The sequence below is a fragment of the Grampus griseus genome (assembly GCF_964374135.1).
Source record: "Grampus griseus genome assembly, chromosome: 10".
In the NCBI taxonomy this organism is placed as follows: domain Eukaryota; kingdom Metazoa; phylum Chordata; class Mammalia; order Artiodactyla; family Delphinidae; genus Grampus; species Grampus griseus.
Window position 1 is genome coordinate 83,034,733 of NC_139004.1, and position 17,121 is coordinate 83,051,853.

General features: G+C 33.4%; 1 protein-coding gene across 2 annotated transcripts in view; it reads right to left on the bottom strand.

The window, feature by feature from the left end:
• Window positions 1-4,364: 4,364 nt before the first annotated feature.
• Window positions 4,365-17,121, bottom strand: part of TMF1 (TATA element modulatory factor 1) — a 30,065-nt gene continuing 17,308 nt past the window's right edge. The window contains exons 9-17 of one of the 2 annotated variants that reach the window (XM_082663868.1): window positions 16,583-16,675; window positions 15,710-15,866; window positions 11,855-12,047; window positions 10,848-10,917; window positions 10,521-10,613; window positions 9,556-9,657; window positions 9,119-9,271; window positions 7,855-7,980; window positions 4,365-7,158 (exon numbers count right to left, since the gene is read on the bottom strand). In XM_082663868.1, the coding sequence (XP_082519994.1) occupies window positions 7,015-7,158; window positions 7,855-7,980; window positions 9,119-9,271; window positions 9,556-9,657; window positions 10,521-10,613; window positions 10,848-10,917; window positions 11,855-12,047; window positions 15,710-15,866; window positions 16,583-16,675 (1,131 nt within the window). In that variant the 3' untranslated portion in view covers window positions 4,365-7,014. Of the gene's footprint in view, window positions 7,159-7,854; window positions 7,981-8,628; window positions 8,731-9,118; window positions 9,272-9,555; window positions 9,658-10,520; window positions 10,614-10,847; window positions 10,918-11,854; window positions 12,048-15,709; window positions 15,867-16,582; window positions 16,676-17,121 lie in introns of those variants that run through there. The other variant, XR_014297318.1, reaches the window with a different exon arrangement.

Below are 17,121 nucleotides of genomic sequence, written 5' to 3' on the forward strand. Positions count from 1 at the left end.
CTTCCTTCTCATTGTGTTGCACTGAGGCGGAGTTATACTGTTTTCTTAATTAGAGCCGAGGTTGCCGCTCTCACTTTCATACGTGGGGCCTGCCCGTAGTTGGCAGCACTTTCTGGTGGCCAACCGGAGGATGGGAGGATTCTTTTGGAGTCCTTGAATATTATATAATAATACTCTTGCCTCTCTTCGTAACTATCCGAAAACTCACCAAGGTCAAATGCCGCTTTGTGGAGTTGTATTTTTATCGTTTTATTATTTTATAATTATTTAAATTGCAATTGCTTAATTATTTTATCATGATTATTTGAACGCCCATCTCCCATACTTCTACTCTTGGCGCCCTCGGTTCTCATAGTATGCTGCGTAGTACAGAGCACAGTTAAGGTGAGCATTATTGATTCAACTTTAACTGATCAAAGTTGGTATCATCAAAATAAACTTACGCTCAGACACATAAAATCACCCGCATTAAGTACTATGATCATAAGAAAATACAACAGTTTGTTACCAAAGGCTTACATAATCTTCAAATAATTTTTTCAGATACTGTTATGAGAACAAGTTCCATTAGTAACTTGCTAAATGAGTAACATTATCTGGATGTTTTCTTTCAAATAACAGCAATGCAAAAACACACGGTACTTGATATGTGCCAAGGATTATTCTAAAGCACTGTACAGTATTAACTCGTTTACTCTTCATGTAAAAGACTCTGCCTCTAAAGGAAGTACTGTTCTATTATTTCATACTTTGCCACCCCTTACCAATAAGCAGAGCAACTTTAAAAAGTGCTTTCTCAGCTTACTTGCCACCAATCTATTTTGTCACATACAGGAAATATAGCTTTCCTCTTAGTTGGTTCAAAATGAATAAACAAGCTGGTCTGCCCATGAGTGATATGTGATAAAGATATAGAGAAAAATACATAGATTTTTTTAAAGAACGCATGAGAACAATATACGAGAAAGGCTTCTAAAAATATGTTAGTCTCATTGCAAGAGCAGACAAACCAATCCAACTGTTGGGAGGTGCACATGGTGCTATTTTAAATGGCTAAATATTAAGTTGTGGTCATTCTGGCTCAGGGGAGACAAAATGTGATGGGGCTTTAAGAACATGAGGTTGTGTTCTATCGCACTGTAACAGCCATTCTTAACATAGAATTTCCCTCCCAAAATATTAATGTTAAAATTTAGTTTTAAACAATAAACTCAAACGTCTATTAACAGGAGACTGATGAATAAACTATGGTATATTCACACAATGTAGAGCTATGCAGGCGTAAAAGAGGATTGAGAAATATCACTATACACTGCAGGATATATTATTGAGTGGAAAAAGCACAGAAGAAGAAGAATGTGCAATATGCTATCATTTATTGAGGAAAGGGAATATATATGTATATATTTATGTATATAAATTGTTATTTACAAATAGAATAACAGCATTAAAATGATTACCTATGGGGGAAGGAGGGAGTATAGGTAAAAGGGACAAAGAAGATAAGTTCTCTGAATATACATTATATACTTGTGACTTTAGAATCATGTAAATATGTTACATTATAAACTAAAACTAGGGACTTCCCTGATGGCGCAGCGGTTAAGAATCCGCCTGCCATCGCAGAGGACACGAGTTTGAGCCCTGCTCCGGGAAGATCCCACATGCCGCAGAGCAACTAAGCCCGTGCTCCACAAATACTGAGCCCTGCGCTCTAGAGCCCGGGAGCTTGGAGCCCGTGCTCCGCAACAAGAGAAGCCACCGCAATGAGAAGCCCCCGCACCGCAACGAAATGTAGCCCCCACCAGCCGCAACTAGAGAAAGCCCACGCGCAGCAACGAAGACCCAACGCAGCCAAAAATGAATAAATTAAAAAAAAAAAAACCCAAATCTGCCCTTCATCATCCGTTGAAAAGATTTAGAAACAACCAACCATGTAGCAAGAAGCACCCCTTGTGCCCAGACTGTGATCTCGTTACACACTTTCCCATTTAAGGAACATGGGCTCCATAGAAAAATGGATTAATTTGGGGTATACATAGAAAAATGATCTTAGATATGGGGCAGGAAATGTACTAGAAGAACCTGAAAGGTTTTACAGGAGGAAGCAATCAAAGGCTATGAGGGTCATACAAAAAGGACTCAGAAACCAGTTTGAGAAGGCTCCCTCTGGCCAAAGATAGAATAATTTAAAGCATCAACAGGGTAACTGTAATGGATTGAAGCACAAATATATTTAAATATTAAATTCAAAAAGATCCAACTAATCGATCAAATACACAAGCCAAAAACCTTGCTGTTCATTTTGGATGATAGAAAGGAACCAACTTTAATTGTGAGAACTGGTAAATAAAGGAAAAGAATGAAGCAGATTTATCCTGTCTTTCCTATATGAATTATGATGCAAGTAACCAAATAGTTGATGAGGTAAAGTTACTTTTTACAGAAACATTTCAGACTTAAATATAATAATCAAGTCCTATGTCTGAAATTTGCTTCAAAATAGTCAGTATGGGTTGAGAGGAACACACGTGAAGTATAAATGAGACAAAATGGGCCATAAATTGAATGCTGTTAAGAAGTAAACGTTAGTATATGGCTTTCATTATCTGCTCTCTCTTTTATAACTTTGAAATTTTGAATAATCATAATTTTTACATTGCACTACAAGTTTGCTAAATGGGTTGTAAGTTTGCCACTGACATATTGGCATTTTGGATAGCTCACAGTGTCAGCAAAATGCTGAACTATCAGCAGAATATAGCTTATTGGTTCTCTGATATATCCAACTTCTTAAACCATAAATCAAAGGTATTAAAATTTTAAGCAAGCAAATTTTGACTAAATTTTATCTTATGCTACAGTTGATCTATATGCTTATGGTTTTACAGAAGAGCGGTAAGAGAAACAGCATTGTATAGTTAATGGTTCAGAGCATGGACTCTGGAGCCAAACTGCACAAATTAGTCTCAACTTTGCCACTTCTTTGCCATATGACCTTGAGCAATTACTTAACCTTTCTTCATTTTAAAAATGGAGATGATAATGGTATCCACTTTAAAAAGCTTATTTGAAGATAAAGTGCAGGTATACAATCCCTTTTCCAAAATCCTTGGTACCGTGTATGTTCCTGATTATTTTTTAACAGAACAGGGTTATGCACACCATCTTACTGCCTAACACCCTCATTGTGTCCTGGATCAGCACCCCATACTCTCACACAAAATGCAGCAAAATGAATGAATACTCACACTAAGTGAGATAAAGCCCGTAATAGCCTCATGTCAGTGAAGGTCAGGCTTTACTACCAAAGCAGATTTGACAACAAGCTTATTAAAGAAACATTTGGTTTTCAGAGATTTCTAGATTTCAGAACAGTGGATGAGTGATTATGATCCCATATAAGTGAACTGCTTAACAATAGCAAAGTAAGCACTGTTTCCTATTATCACCTATGACCACAGATTTTTTTTTAATATGTTTTGTAAAAATTGTCATTTCAAAAGAGACAAATGGGCATGGCATTGTCTAAAACTGAAAGGAACACCTCTATCCACCATGCTCTGCCCATCACTACCTGTCAAAGAAGAGAGTTTAACGTTAAGCAAACAGAAAAACCTCCCATGAGCCCTTGCTTAGTATTATTTGAGGACTGAAAATGAAATTTACCTTACTTGGCAGTAGGTCAATATGGGGAATAAATTCTGGACAGCACTAAGAGTAAATTCTCTGTATCACAATTGTGGATTACTGAAGCATTGTGAGGTTTTGTTTGTTGTTTTTTTTTTTAAAGTATTTAAGTATTAAGAAGAAAGATACATTTAATTTTTACTCTATCTTGTTAAAGGGTCTTGATTTGCTAAAAGTTAAATGTGTATGTGTAAAGGCAATAGCTTGAAAGGACTTTAAAGGATCAAAGTTGCAGAGGTCAACAGTACAAGCAATATGAACTCAAGGTAACTTATGAATAGAGGATAACTTATTTTATCTGTTATTATTTGAATATAGAAATGTTTCATGACTTTTAGAAGAATATCTTGATACTGTTTAAGACTCTAAAAAGACACAAATCATCGTTACAGTAATTACACCAGTTAGTTACAAGAAGTAAATTCTTAGAATTATATTTTCCAAAAACACGTCTTCATTAGAAAAACTATATTTAATTCTAATAAAACACTTAGTAATATAACTCATAAAACTTTGGGCTTATCCTTATTTTCTTAAAATAAGAATTCCAAAGTTATATCTATCTTCATAAAAGAAAACTATCTTCACTCATTGGTACTGACCACTCTAAATTATGTTAAAAATGAAATACATTATTACTATTTTAAAATCTTTATTCAAATCAGATCCATGCTTATTATTTACATTATCTTTCATTTAGGATTAAAATATTATATCCATCTGTCGTTTAAATCATATCTTTAGCCCTTTACAAAATATGAAGTTAAAGTTGTAATAGTTTAAAACTGAATAGAATTGGGGACATTAGATTTTTAAATGAAAATGAAAAATTATACATTAGAACATACATGTATACATACTAGACAAAGAGTGGTAGAACAAGATAAGATATTTATAGTAATTTTCTATTTTTTCTTGTGGCTATTTTCTATATATTATAAATCACATCCTTTAACAAGCATTTAAATAAAACTTTCAATTAATAAATCAAATGCCAAATGAAGGATTACAAGAAAAAAATTTTCCTGAACTTTTCTTTTCACTTACTTAAACCACATGTTTTCCTAGGTTAGAAATTATCCATATTTAGAATATCTTAAATCAAAGTATAGATACATTTGATACATCCCCATATGTTAAACACTGTACAAGTGGAAGTTCTCAAAAAAGAGGTAAAGAAAAAGAAAGAAATGGTACTCTCAATTCAGCTTCCCAAGAGTTAGAAGGATGCCCACAGTCTGTGCTTAGTTGTCTATATATGAAACAACAATGTTCACACCCCTCTATTCTTTGTTTATATTCTTGACATTGTTATCATTTATATTACCTATTTTCTTTCAAGAATGGAAACATCTGACTGCAATCTATTTTCTTTATTAAAATATAAATATTTTCTAGAATATGGAAAGATAAGTTTTAATGACAAACAGCAAAATACAGCAACCAATATTCAATAGGTATTCTGCCACTTAGTGGAGTTTTTCAAGAAAGCAATTCAGTACACCTTCTCAACTTACAAATGTATTGAGAAATCTAAGTGTATAATAAAATAAGGTCTGTATGAACATCAGCTATTAATTTGTGGATAAAGAACAATATACGGTAATATACAGCCCAAGACTTAAATATTAAATAGCTGTTTATCTTAAATAAACTGAGAACACTTTAAAATTTTAACTTGATTTTATTAATGTTAATATGGATTAAGAAAAGAGAATGTATAATATTATAAAATTGAAAGGTAAAGGAATTTTATTTCAATTTTTTCTCCACAACTGAAGGGTTTTTGGGGTTTTTTCCTCACTAATGGATATATTAAAAGAACAATTTCATAATTCCTAAACTTCTAGTTTCAAACACTTGACAGAATTTGCAACTTAAGTTTCCTGTATTTTCTAATTCTGTACATTTCTTATTGCTATCAGTCTTGTCATTTTCTGTCAGCCCCTGGAGAAAAAAAAAAAGCTGACAGAAAGCTACTATACTGCTTTTTACCACTAAAATATAGAAAATTAATTTTATGAATTTGGCTCACATGGAAAGAATATTTATTAATGCTACAAATCAGAGATTCACTGACAGAAATACTGTCTTGAATGCAAAAAGAACAAAAATGAGGTCACTTGAATTGCCCTGAAAGGCATTCCAAAAGCTTCAACATGGCTTACCTGTAGCTAAAGTTCTAGTGTTTAAAATGTAACTAGAAGTTAAGTGAGTGTTCCTACTTTCAAGTAAAGGCAGCTAAATGACTTTCAGTAATAAAATGTATCAAAATATTTCACAAGTCTAAAACACAGCTGAGAGGAAGGCATAGTTATTTTTTCAGCTATTTCACACTATTTTTCAGTTTAAAGGTTCAAGAAAAAAATTAAATGATAAACCACAGAAAATTGCAAAATGCCAAATTTAACTCCTATAATTTCTCTATTTTGTTATGAATATCAAACATATACTTTTAATGTGCCAAAAATATGGCTTTACAAAATGTGAACAATTAATTTTTAAAAAGAAAATTATATTAGTAATTTAATTACTTTTGATTCATTTTATAGGGTAGTAAAACAATACGTCTTCAAAACTACTAAAATGTTAATGATACCATCACAAAATGACTGTAAGTAGATTTTTCCACTATTCAATTATGCCTAGATAACTTTGAATAGCTATAGCTTTCTCCAAATGGGTACTAAAATTTGTACAGACTTAATCATGAAATCTGAGTGAAATAAAATTTGAGACCACAAAACTTTTAAAGTTTAAATTATTTACCCTTTAAACTTCAGAAGGTGTTTTTTTTCCAAAAGAAAAATATTAGTTCAAGATTTAATAACTGCAGGTTTAATAATTTTTTTACTTGAATACAATGTCCATTTTCATAAATAGTAATTAGACATACTGAAGATTTAAGTGTGAAAGATTTCAAAGTGTTAATATGTCACTATCACTCTTTAAATGTTCTCAATATATACAAAAACATATAAATTATAGATACAATTAGTTATATATCTACAATATATAACACCATTCTCCTTCCCTAACCATAATGACATGAGGATAAAGTAATAAATCTCTGTGCTATTCAAGGCAAAGAAAAAAAAAGACTGTAAAAAATAAATCTTTAAAGAATAGTTTTAAAAATAAAGTTCAAATACTGCACAAAATAATTTAACTGGAAATATTACTATATACTATAAAACAATTTTTTTCAATTTTTGAATGCTACAGTAAATTCCACTTTCTAATTCTATAAAAGAATTTATTGGATATCTGTACTTAGATATTAAATGTTTACATTCAGTTCGATGGGAATGTAATTTTCAGAAGTTAACTGAGCCTTTGTCTTAAAAGCTCATCTATTTGAGTCTTATACATATTTTTTACATCTTCAAGATCTAATCGAAGTTCTTCTGCCTCTTCTGCTTTTTCTCCATACATCTGCAGAATAGTGTTGTATCTTTGATCCAAATCCTATAAAATATATTTGTTTACAATTTTTAAATAACTACAGAAAATCTTTAATATTATATTTATATTATCATAAATGAGCCACCAGTAAAGACATTACAATCTAAATAAAAGTATATAGTCATCTCTCATAAAAATTAAACTCATACCTCGGTCTGTTGGAATAAAAGAATAAAAAAAACAAAATAAGCCAGATGGCTATTAATCTTAACATATCTTTTCACTAAATCTACAATTCTCCCCATATATAGCTTAATCTGTCTTTTCTCCCAGTAATTTCAGCACGTTAGATGAAATTTCAGTCTCTATGGTTCACTGTGGTTTAAGTATTACCTGGCATTTACCCCACAAGAAAAGTCAAAAGAAAATCTATTCTCATATATGGCTTAAGAGCAACTTCCAATACCAAATATGCTAATTGTGAGGATACATATAACATCATTCAATAAAATACTACTCAGATCATGCAAAAGTTCAGGATTATTAATGAGCCTTGGCCAAATGAAATCTAGTTATTTTCCTGTGCTGAGACTAAACATGATTGTGAACATTACTCGGAATGTGTGATGTGACAAGCAAGATAAGATTCATTTTTAAAGTTCTTCACTCAAATATTAATACTCTTCAATTATCAAAGAAAACACTAACATATACATATGCATTTTATGTAAACTAAAAATAAGAGTGAAGAATACTTACTCTTAGCTGAGTTCGAAGTTTGGGTATCTCCTTCACTTTCTCTTCAAGTTCATCATTTTGATTTGTTAATTTAACTAGCTCTTCAGCCATTATGGAGCGAGTTTTTTCTAGATTGCCAATTTCTAGCTGAGAAACATTACCAGGAAGTGATTTAAATCAAAATATATCTTGTTTAATAATCCCACTAATATAAACATATTTAATGTGCTATTTTTTAAGAAATAGATATGTGAACATGTAACCATAAGCTAGCTCCTGGTAAAAGGAAATAGAGGCACAAAAACGGTTTCAACTTTCCTCAAAGGTATACCATTTATAGGGTTTACAATGAGAGATAAAGAACTGAAGAAAATTTAATCATCTGTTTGAAACATGCAACTCTACATTTTTCTCTAAGGAAATAGCATATATTTCAGTTATGCTAAATTACTACAAAAACCCAGAGAAATAAAAACAAACCGCCAACCATGTAGGTCATATTGGTAGAATCTATCATCAACTACCAAAGAAGTTCATTTGTGCCCTTAAGCATAACAGTGGGCTACACAAACATAACAGGTAATAAGATTATTCTGATCTATTTTCTTCCAATTCAAGGACATCTTCTTTAATATAGTAATATTTTCAACTAAAATCATATAATAAAATTAGAAGAGGAAAGTTCCACTTTCGAGTGTATCAAGTTTAACAATGAAAACAGGTAAAACGTTTTAACATTTGTCACAGCATTAAGTTTCTGAAAAGCAAGATAAGATGGGAGGATGCTCCACTCACCATGTTTCCTTTCATGTCTAGGATGTTATAGTTCTAATCTCTCTCATCACCTTTACTCTTTCCTCATAGGGGGAGCTGGAGCAACTTACCTAAGCGGAAAATCTGGGAAGAATAAAATGGCTATGCTCAGCTCAGCAACTTCCCTTTTTTCGTGTTTGGAAAAAGCTGCCTGCAAGGAGCTCTCATGCTCCTAGATGCCTCTCTGTCTTATCATGGCAGGCTGTCACACATGGGGTGGCCTACTCCAGCCAAGCATTTCCTGTGACAGTCTCCCAAATTCTGGCACTCAGAAGGCCCACTGAACTTTCATCCTTGGCTAATTTCTCCAACCAGCCTTTATCGTTAATATATATGATTTACTTGGGGCTTCACGTGTCACTATTTCATTTTATTTCTCAATTTGTTCAGAATGCAGGTGGAAATGAAGGGTGCTACTCATTGGGCCTCAAAATTTCATTTACTTCTACAGCACATTTAATTTTTCTAATACCTGTAAATGAGTAATTTCTCCTTCCCTTAGCTTTAGCTGAGACTGTAGATTTTCAATAATGCTTGATCCTGCTCCCATCCTTACAGCATCATAAAGATTGCTTCCATTTGCTGACACAGACATTGGTCCAAATGAGTGATCATGAAGCTCATCCTGTGTTAATTAAAGAAAGCATATATAGTTATTCAGTTACTACAGACTGTGCATAGGTGTCAAACAAAATGGTTTGGTCAATTCTTACTTTAAAATGTCTATGACTTTCTCAAAGGCAGAAAACCATCTCTATTTCCTCAGTGCAATTAGCACTCCCTTACAAATATGCAGATAAATTGCCTATAGAATAGCAAGATCACGGTGAGAGTCGAACTGCTATCTGTACATTCTCTTTATCATTATTCAGTCTAAGAACTAAACACGTGTAAGAAATAAAACATCACCTGAGACATAAAAGATGTTTGTAGCCCTGCCATATCAACTCCACTTATCGAACTTGAGCGTGACATTGTGGGAGTGCTAGAAACAGAAAATGGCTTCCGTTCCTTAAGGTGTAAAGAAAAAAAAATTCAGTTCAGATTAAAGAGTAAAATGATAAATAAAAAAGCAAGAAAGTTTTCTAGGATCAATGACAACAAAGATTCATTCTAATTTCCTCATAAAATGTTACAGATATCTTAAGTCTTATCAAAGGCACAATATTTAGTAATTTAAAGCGTAGACAAACTTGGTTAAATCATCTCATTTATATTATAACAACATAATTTGTTTTATTTTTAATGGAATGAGAATGTTTTTAATGGAACAATTATATGAACTAACTGCTTCATATTATATAACATACCACCAATTAAACCTATTCTTTAGAATAAGATTACCAATGAGATTTACAAACCATAAAGTTTCTGGCTTATCCACTTTATTTTTACTGTATTTTTTTAAACCAAATAAATTCAAAAGGTAATTTCAATCAATGCACATATAGGTAGTTTTAATGTATTATGCTTACTACCGAGTATACTCCAATCCTTTAAATACAGGAAACTCACTTCAGAAAAATTACCTTCATTAACCAGAAAGCAAGTGAACAAACCAGTTTCACTCCCAAGGTGCCTATGGGCCAAATGAGCGGCATCAGTGTCAGTGAGAGACCACAAAAATTCATTTTAAAAGGGGCAAGAGGTTCTGTCATTCAAATCCTAGAAATCACAGATATCTTTGCATAAACTCAAATTACTCTGGACCCACTCTGAGCAGAACACTGATTATACTACTAGAATTTATCACTCTATTGATTTTAGACATAAGAAATGGTATTTATAAAGTGTAGCTAAAATTACAAAACAAATAATGATTAATCACAACAGCTACTAACTGGTTACATCAAAAAGAAAACAAAATTTAATACCTTTTCTTTTATTGCTTCTTGAGTGAAAATTGCTTTCTTCCTTTCCTGTTCAACTTTCATTTTCTCCATTTCTAACTGACTATTCAACAGTGTCTAATGGAGAGAGAGATACAGTTAGATAATTTCTGTGATACTAAGTCATCATCATAAGTCAATCTCAAAGTTTAGGAACATAAGGTATACACTCCTATTGGTTTTACTACTAAAGATCAAGTTCCAAAAGCAGAAACATCACCCATTTTATCTTGTCATCTCATTAGTTCGCTACCATCCCCAACCATTCTCTAATGGAAGCCCTAAGAGGTGAGCGAACACTAATCGAAATACCTTTTCTTTCCTTGTCTCTTCAAGTGTTCTTACATATTCACCTTTTAGGTTTTCTAATTCAACCTGGTACCTATTAAGCCAAAGGGAATTAAAACAAAAAAGATGATAGTACAGACTATTAAAAACTCACTACTTTATTAACTCCAGTTATATACTTAGTAGTCATTTTTATTATCAGCTTTATTTTCCAACTGTATTTTCCAGATGACTTGGGTTTTACTCAAAAACTGAACTACTACTTCATGTTATCTTATTTATTGGTTCTCTGGATTAAGATTTCATTTAAAAAGAGACTTTTTTTCTAAAGAGAATTTTGAATACCACCATTCTACAATCTGTTCAGATTCTGAACAAATTAGGTTATTAGGGAGGTCTATGAAACAAATTATGAAACAAATAAGGTCTATGAAACAAATAAGGTCTATGAAACAAATAAGCTAACAAATTAGCTTATTAGGGAGGTCTATGAAAATGTCTGCAAAAGTTCATATATTTTACTTCATGAATCATTTTTAATTGACTACTTTTTTTTAAAGTAAAATTCCAAGGAAGAACTCAGGATAAAACCCCTAATCACAGCCTTAGTATAACTTCACATAGATGGATTTTATAGCTTATGGTTTCCAAAGAGCCCAGACATTTATTTAGAAAGATTGGAACAATGCTTAAACCCCTGTAATATAAAAACAACTCCAGTGAGTGGTCTTCAAACTATTTTGTGGTAACAGACTCCTTTAAAAAATCTAATTAAAGCAATGAATCTTTTCTCTGGAAAATGCAAATACATTCAGAACATGCCATCCAATTTCGAGAGCCTATGCAAGGTTTAATGAATCCCGGTCCTATCTTGGTATAATATCCTATTACTAATGACTCTGACTTTAAACACTAAAAATATGTATTTTCAGTTCTCAGTGCAATGAAGCTAAAATCCAACACCACATTTTTTTAAAGTGCTTTAAAATGTCATGAAACTACCAAGAATAGCACTCAAGAAACATGCTCACCTATTATTTTCATCCTCTAGTTTTCTTAGCCTATTTTTCTCTGATTCTAGCTGGGCCTGAAATCTACTATTTTCTTGTCTTAAGAGAGAATTCTGTGACTCCACGGAAGACATTTGAATTTTGTTGGCAAGAAGTTCTTCTGTGGCCGCACGTTCTCTCTCAACTGCTGCTGCCAACAAGGTCTGGGATTCACCTGATTGTAGGGTAAAAAAGAAAAATCACATATACATACATTCAAGAGGCCAAGATAACAAGTAGATTCTGACTTCAAACTTTTAATGATGCAAATAGCCACACTTAAAACTGTAAGTACTCATTGACTAAGGCAGGCCTGCCTAGAGAGACAAAAAAAGTCTTAATTTATATGTGTTTTATCACTTTTTTCACCAAAATATTTTAATTTGCAAGTGGAGTCATGTATCAACAGAGTAGTGAATCAACAAATAGTGCTGGGTCAATTGGATAGTCAAAGGAAAAAAAAAAAGAAGAACCTCAAACTAACCTTCACACAGCATATGAAAATTAACTCAAATGGATCATACACTTAATTATAAAATGAAATATAATGAGGGGAGGGGTAAAACAGGTGAAGGGGATTAACAGGTACAAACTACCAGGTATAAAATAGAAAAGTTACAAGGATGTAATGTACAGCACAGGGAATATGTCAATATTTTATCATAACTTTATATGAAGTATAATCTATAAAAATGTCAAATTACTGTTGTACACCTGGAAACTAATATAATATTTTAAGTCAACTATACTTCAACTGAAAAAAAAAAACAAACTATAAAACTTTTCGAAAAAAACAGAAGAAATGTTCAGGATCTAGGGATAGGCAAAGAGTTCTTAGGTTTGACACAAAGAGCATGAGCCATAACGAGAAAAACTGATAAACCGGACTTCTTCAAAATTTTAAACTTTTGTTCTATGTGAAAAAGATGAAAATACAAGCTACAGACTTGGAGGAAATAAATGCAAACCATGTTATCTAAGACTAGCATCTAGAATACATAAAGAAGTCTCAAAACTCACCAGTGAAAATACAAACATTCCAATTAGAAAATGGGCAAAAGACATAAACATTTCACCGAAGAGGACGTACAAATGGAAAATAAGCATATAAACTGACATTCACCATCTTTCGTGAGGAAAATGCAAATTAAAATCATAATAAGGCATCACTACACACCTGTCTGAATGACTAAAAGAAAAAATAGGGACAACACTGAAAGAAAATGCTGGCAAGGATGTAGAGAAACTGGATTATTCTCATAGATACAGTCACTTTGGAAAACAATTTGGCATTTTCTTAAAAAACTAAACATGCAACTACCCATAAAACCTGGCAAATGCACACTTGGGCATTTATCCAGAGAAATGAAAACTTAAGTTCACACTAAAACCTGTATATGAATGTTCACAGCAGCTTTATCCATACAAAGTCTAGATCCAGCCCAGACATCCTTCGTCAGGTACATGTTTAAACAAGATGTGCTACATACATGGAAAAACACTCAGCAGGGACTTCTCTGGTAGTCCAGTGGGTAAGACTCCATGCTCCCAATGCAGGGGGCACAGATTCGATTCCTAGTTGGGGAACTAGATCCCGCATGCATGCCGCAACTAAGCGTCTGCATGCCACAACTAAGTCCACATGCTGCAACTAAGAAGCCCTCATGCCGCGACTAAGACCCGGTGCAGCCAAAATAAATAAATAAATAATTTTTTTAAAAAAAGAAAAACACTCAGCAATAAAGACTAAATCATTGATACACATAAGAACTTGTATGAATCTCCAAGAAATTACACTAAGCAAAAAAAGCCAATCCCCAAAATGTCACATGTTATACAATTCTATTTACATAATTTTTTTTTTTTTTGGCAGTGCCATGCGGCATGTGGGATCTTAGTTCCCCAATCAGGGATCAAACCCATGCCCCCTGCAATGGAAACACGGAGTCTTAACCACTGGACTGCAAGGGAAGTTCCACATTTACATAACATTTTGAAATTCCAGAATTTTAGAAGTGGAGGATTAGTGGCTGCCAGGGATTGGAGACAGGGAGGGAGGGCCATGAGGGTGCTAAGTATGATTTTAAAGGGCAAAATGAGGGATCTTTGTGGTGTTAAAACTATTCAATATCTTGACTGTAGTGATGGATACATGAACCTACACAAGTGGTAAACTTGTATAAAACTTAATACACACATAGACACATATACATACATATACACAAATAAGTACCAGTAAAACTGGGGAAATCAGAATAAAATCAGAAGGTCGTTTCAAAGTTAATACCTTGATTGTGATATTCTACTATAGTTTTGCAAAGTGTTAACATATGGATATTGGGGAAAGCATGCAAGGGACCATTCTATATCATTTCTTATAACTGCATATGAATCTACAGTTAGCTCAATTGACAATTACAATTTAAAAAAAAGGACTAGTGGATAAAATTCTGAGATTTAACAAAGGCAAGAATTTTCATATTTTTTCCCCACCAAAGTAGACCTAATAATATCTCTACTTTACATTATAAATTCTGTTCTATACTGTATCTATGCTCTTATTTATAGCATTATATGGTACGTTTGTCCTGTGGCTCTGCCTACATTCCAGCACAATACCACATATCCCTGAGGCTGTGTAGGCTCCAGTTTAGAAGCCACAAAAATAATGGCTTCTTGCTTTCATTTTATTGCTAAATAAATATTTGTTTCAGAAGGTGTCATTTTCAGATATGTCATATTTCATAACAAATGGGTCTCAAAAAGTGGTCCAAGATAAATAATAGACCTAAAATTAATACCTAGAAATTAAACAATATATGAAGGTTCATCTGTTCAGTGATTTTTCTTTTTGAGCAGATAAATCTATTTCCAGACAAAATCTTACATGGAGCTACAAGGACCAAAAAAAAAAAAAGATAAAGGAGGCACTACTTTCATTAAAGCAGCCTGGAGGGAGCCCAGCAGCTTACTTATCAAGCTTCCCCCTCACCATGACAGCCAGCCCTAAGACATACACATACAAGGGATCTACTGAATAATGTTTGAAAGCGACTAATCTAGTTCACCCCTCATGATTTTCAGGGTGTAGTCCAGAGAAGGTAAGTGTCTTGCTCCAGACTGTCTGACTGGGTGATTCAAAACAAAACATAAAAACCCTGAGTCCAAGTCTCCTGACACCCATTCACGTCTGCTTTTATCACTACACCATGATGTCTCTCAAATTACAGTTAATTTTAGGCGTAGAATGGACACAGGAATTTTTCACCATTTGCTAGCTTCTGGGATATCTAATATGTACATATTCTGTACTTGAATAAGTATCTTAGAAGAATAATTTTCTTTTTATTAACAGCACAGAAGGGCAACCTAGAGCATTTCTGTAAAGAAGCAAAATATGGAACCTTAAGACTCCACAGCATCTGTCTACTAGAATTTGACCTTAATCTAACTTAGACCTATCTCTGCTCTTGGAATTCTACCACTGACTAGAATCATATCTGATCTCTACTTCCTACACTACTACAGACAAGCTAGAATGAGGTCAGACTTAGCAATGGACAAGAAAACAGTTGAGCACAACAGTTTGTAAAAATGAATGTAAGAATGACATGGAAGTATTTTAGACAGTACCAGACACATCGTGTAAGGAATGTTTTGAAAGAGTCAATTAAGGTATTAGAAAATAAATGTAAAAGAGGAGAAGAGGTAAAAATCTACAAGTTAGACACAAAATGAAATCATGAGATCAAGTGGATTTCAATTTCATACCATTACCCTAATTCTAAAACAAGATGGAAGGGCTTCTACATTGAGCTTAAGAACTAAAGCAGTTACCAAGTCTATCAGAAAGATTCTTCTCTAACTTCTCCCATGATGACGTCTGGGACCCTAGAGTTGCTTGCAAATTTTCTATCTGTCGAAGCAACGGTCTTGTTGTTGATGAAACACTTTGACTCAGTTCTTGGTTTCGATTCTCTGCTTCCTGGAGTCTCTGAATCATGACATTCTTAAGTCATTACTACTGACAGCAGTAAAAACACTAAAAATGCTAGCAAAGAAACTTTATGAGAGATTTCTGGGAAAAACTACTTCTCCAAGATAAAATGATTTTTTATTAAATTATTTTCTAACTATTCAATCCTTAAGTTACAGTTAAGTTGTGCAACAGAGTAACTAAATAAGTGCTTCTTTACAGAGCATTTCTAAGATAAAGACAGCCTTTGAATACCTTAAGATTATAAAGAGTACCATCCAAACCTCCCAGTAGTTGCCTCCTCATCCAAATATTTCTAAGTATTTATAAAAACAGAAGATCAACCTGAGGGGCATTTTCCCCCCCTTTTCCTGTACATGTTCATTGACTGAAATTAACAGAGCAGTAGCATAAAAACTAGGCATTGCTCATCTGCCCCACAGTAATCAGAGACTGATAATAATTAATAAATCGGCCACTACAAATGAAAAAACAACACTGAATATATTACATATCTATCATGATAAAATTATTTTCTAGAAAACAAAATTAGGGCTTTTCTTATACATTATTAAGGTGCCCACTCTGGTTTTATTCACATAAGCCACAAAAATACAGCAAATGATAAGTATGGGAGAAATCTTCTCAACTCTAAGAACATTACCCCACTGAGTCATTTTGTATTTCTCGAAAAACGCATCTCAGATTTGTGTTTAGGGAAACTCTGACAGTACCTGCTGGAGTTCACTGATCTCATGACGTAAATAATCCTCTTTTCTGGCAGCTGCTTGTTCTGCACGTTGCAGTGCCAGCCTAAGGTCCCCCACCTGTATCAGGAGAACCAACAACACTATCACAACCAATATCACAATATTATCTATAACTTTCTGCTAACTACATATTTTGTCTTGTGTTGACTTACTGTCCATGTATAATACTCTTCACTATCCAATGAGCTTTTACGTATGATTACCACATCCCATTCTTCAGGCAATCCCCGAGCCATATGTATTCAATATGTACTTAGGAAAGCTTGATAAGGCACACACACACACACACACACACACACACACACACAAAGCATGTAAGTATGTACAAGGCCCAGCCACTGCCATACAATATAGGAGGAAAGACAATGCATCCATAAACGTTCGCAGTGTAATGCAGAATGTGATAGGAGCTATATGAGCTATAAAAACTAGCTGCTATATTCATACACAGCTGCACAGGTTGTAAACTGCTACAGCCTTTTTGGAAAGCGTTATGGCAACAT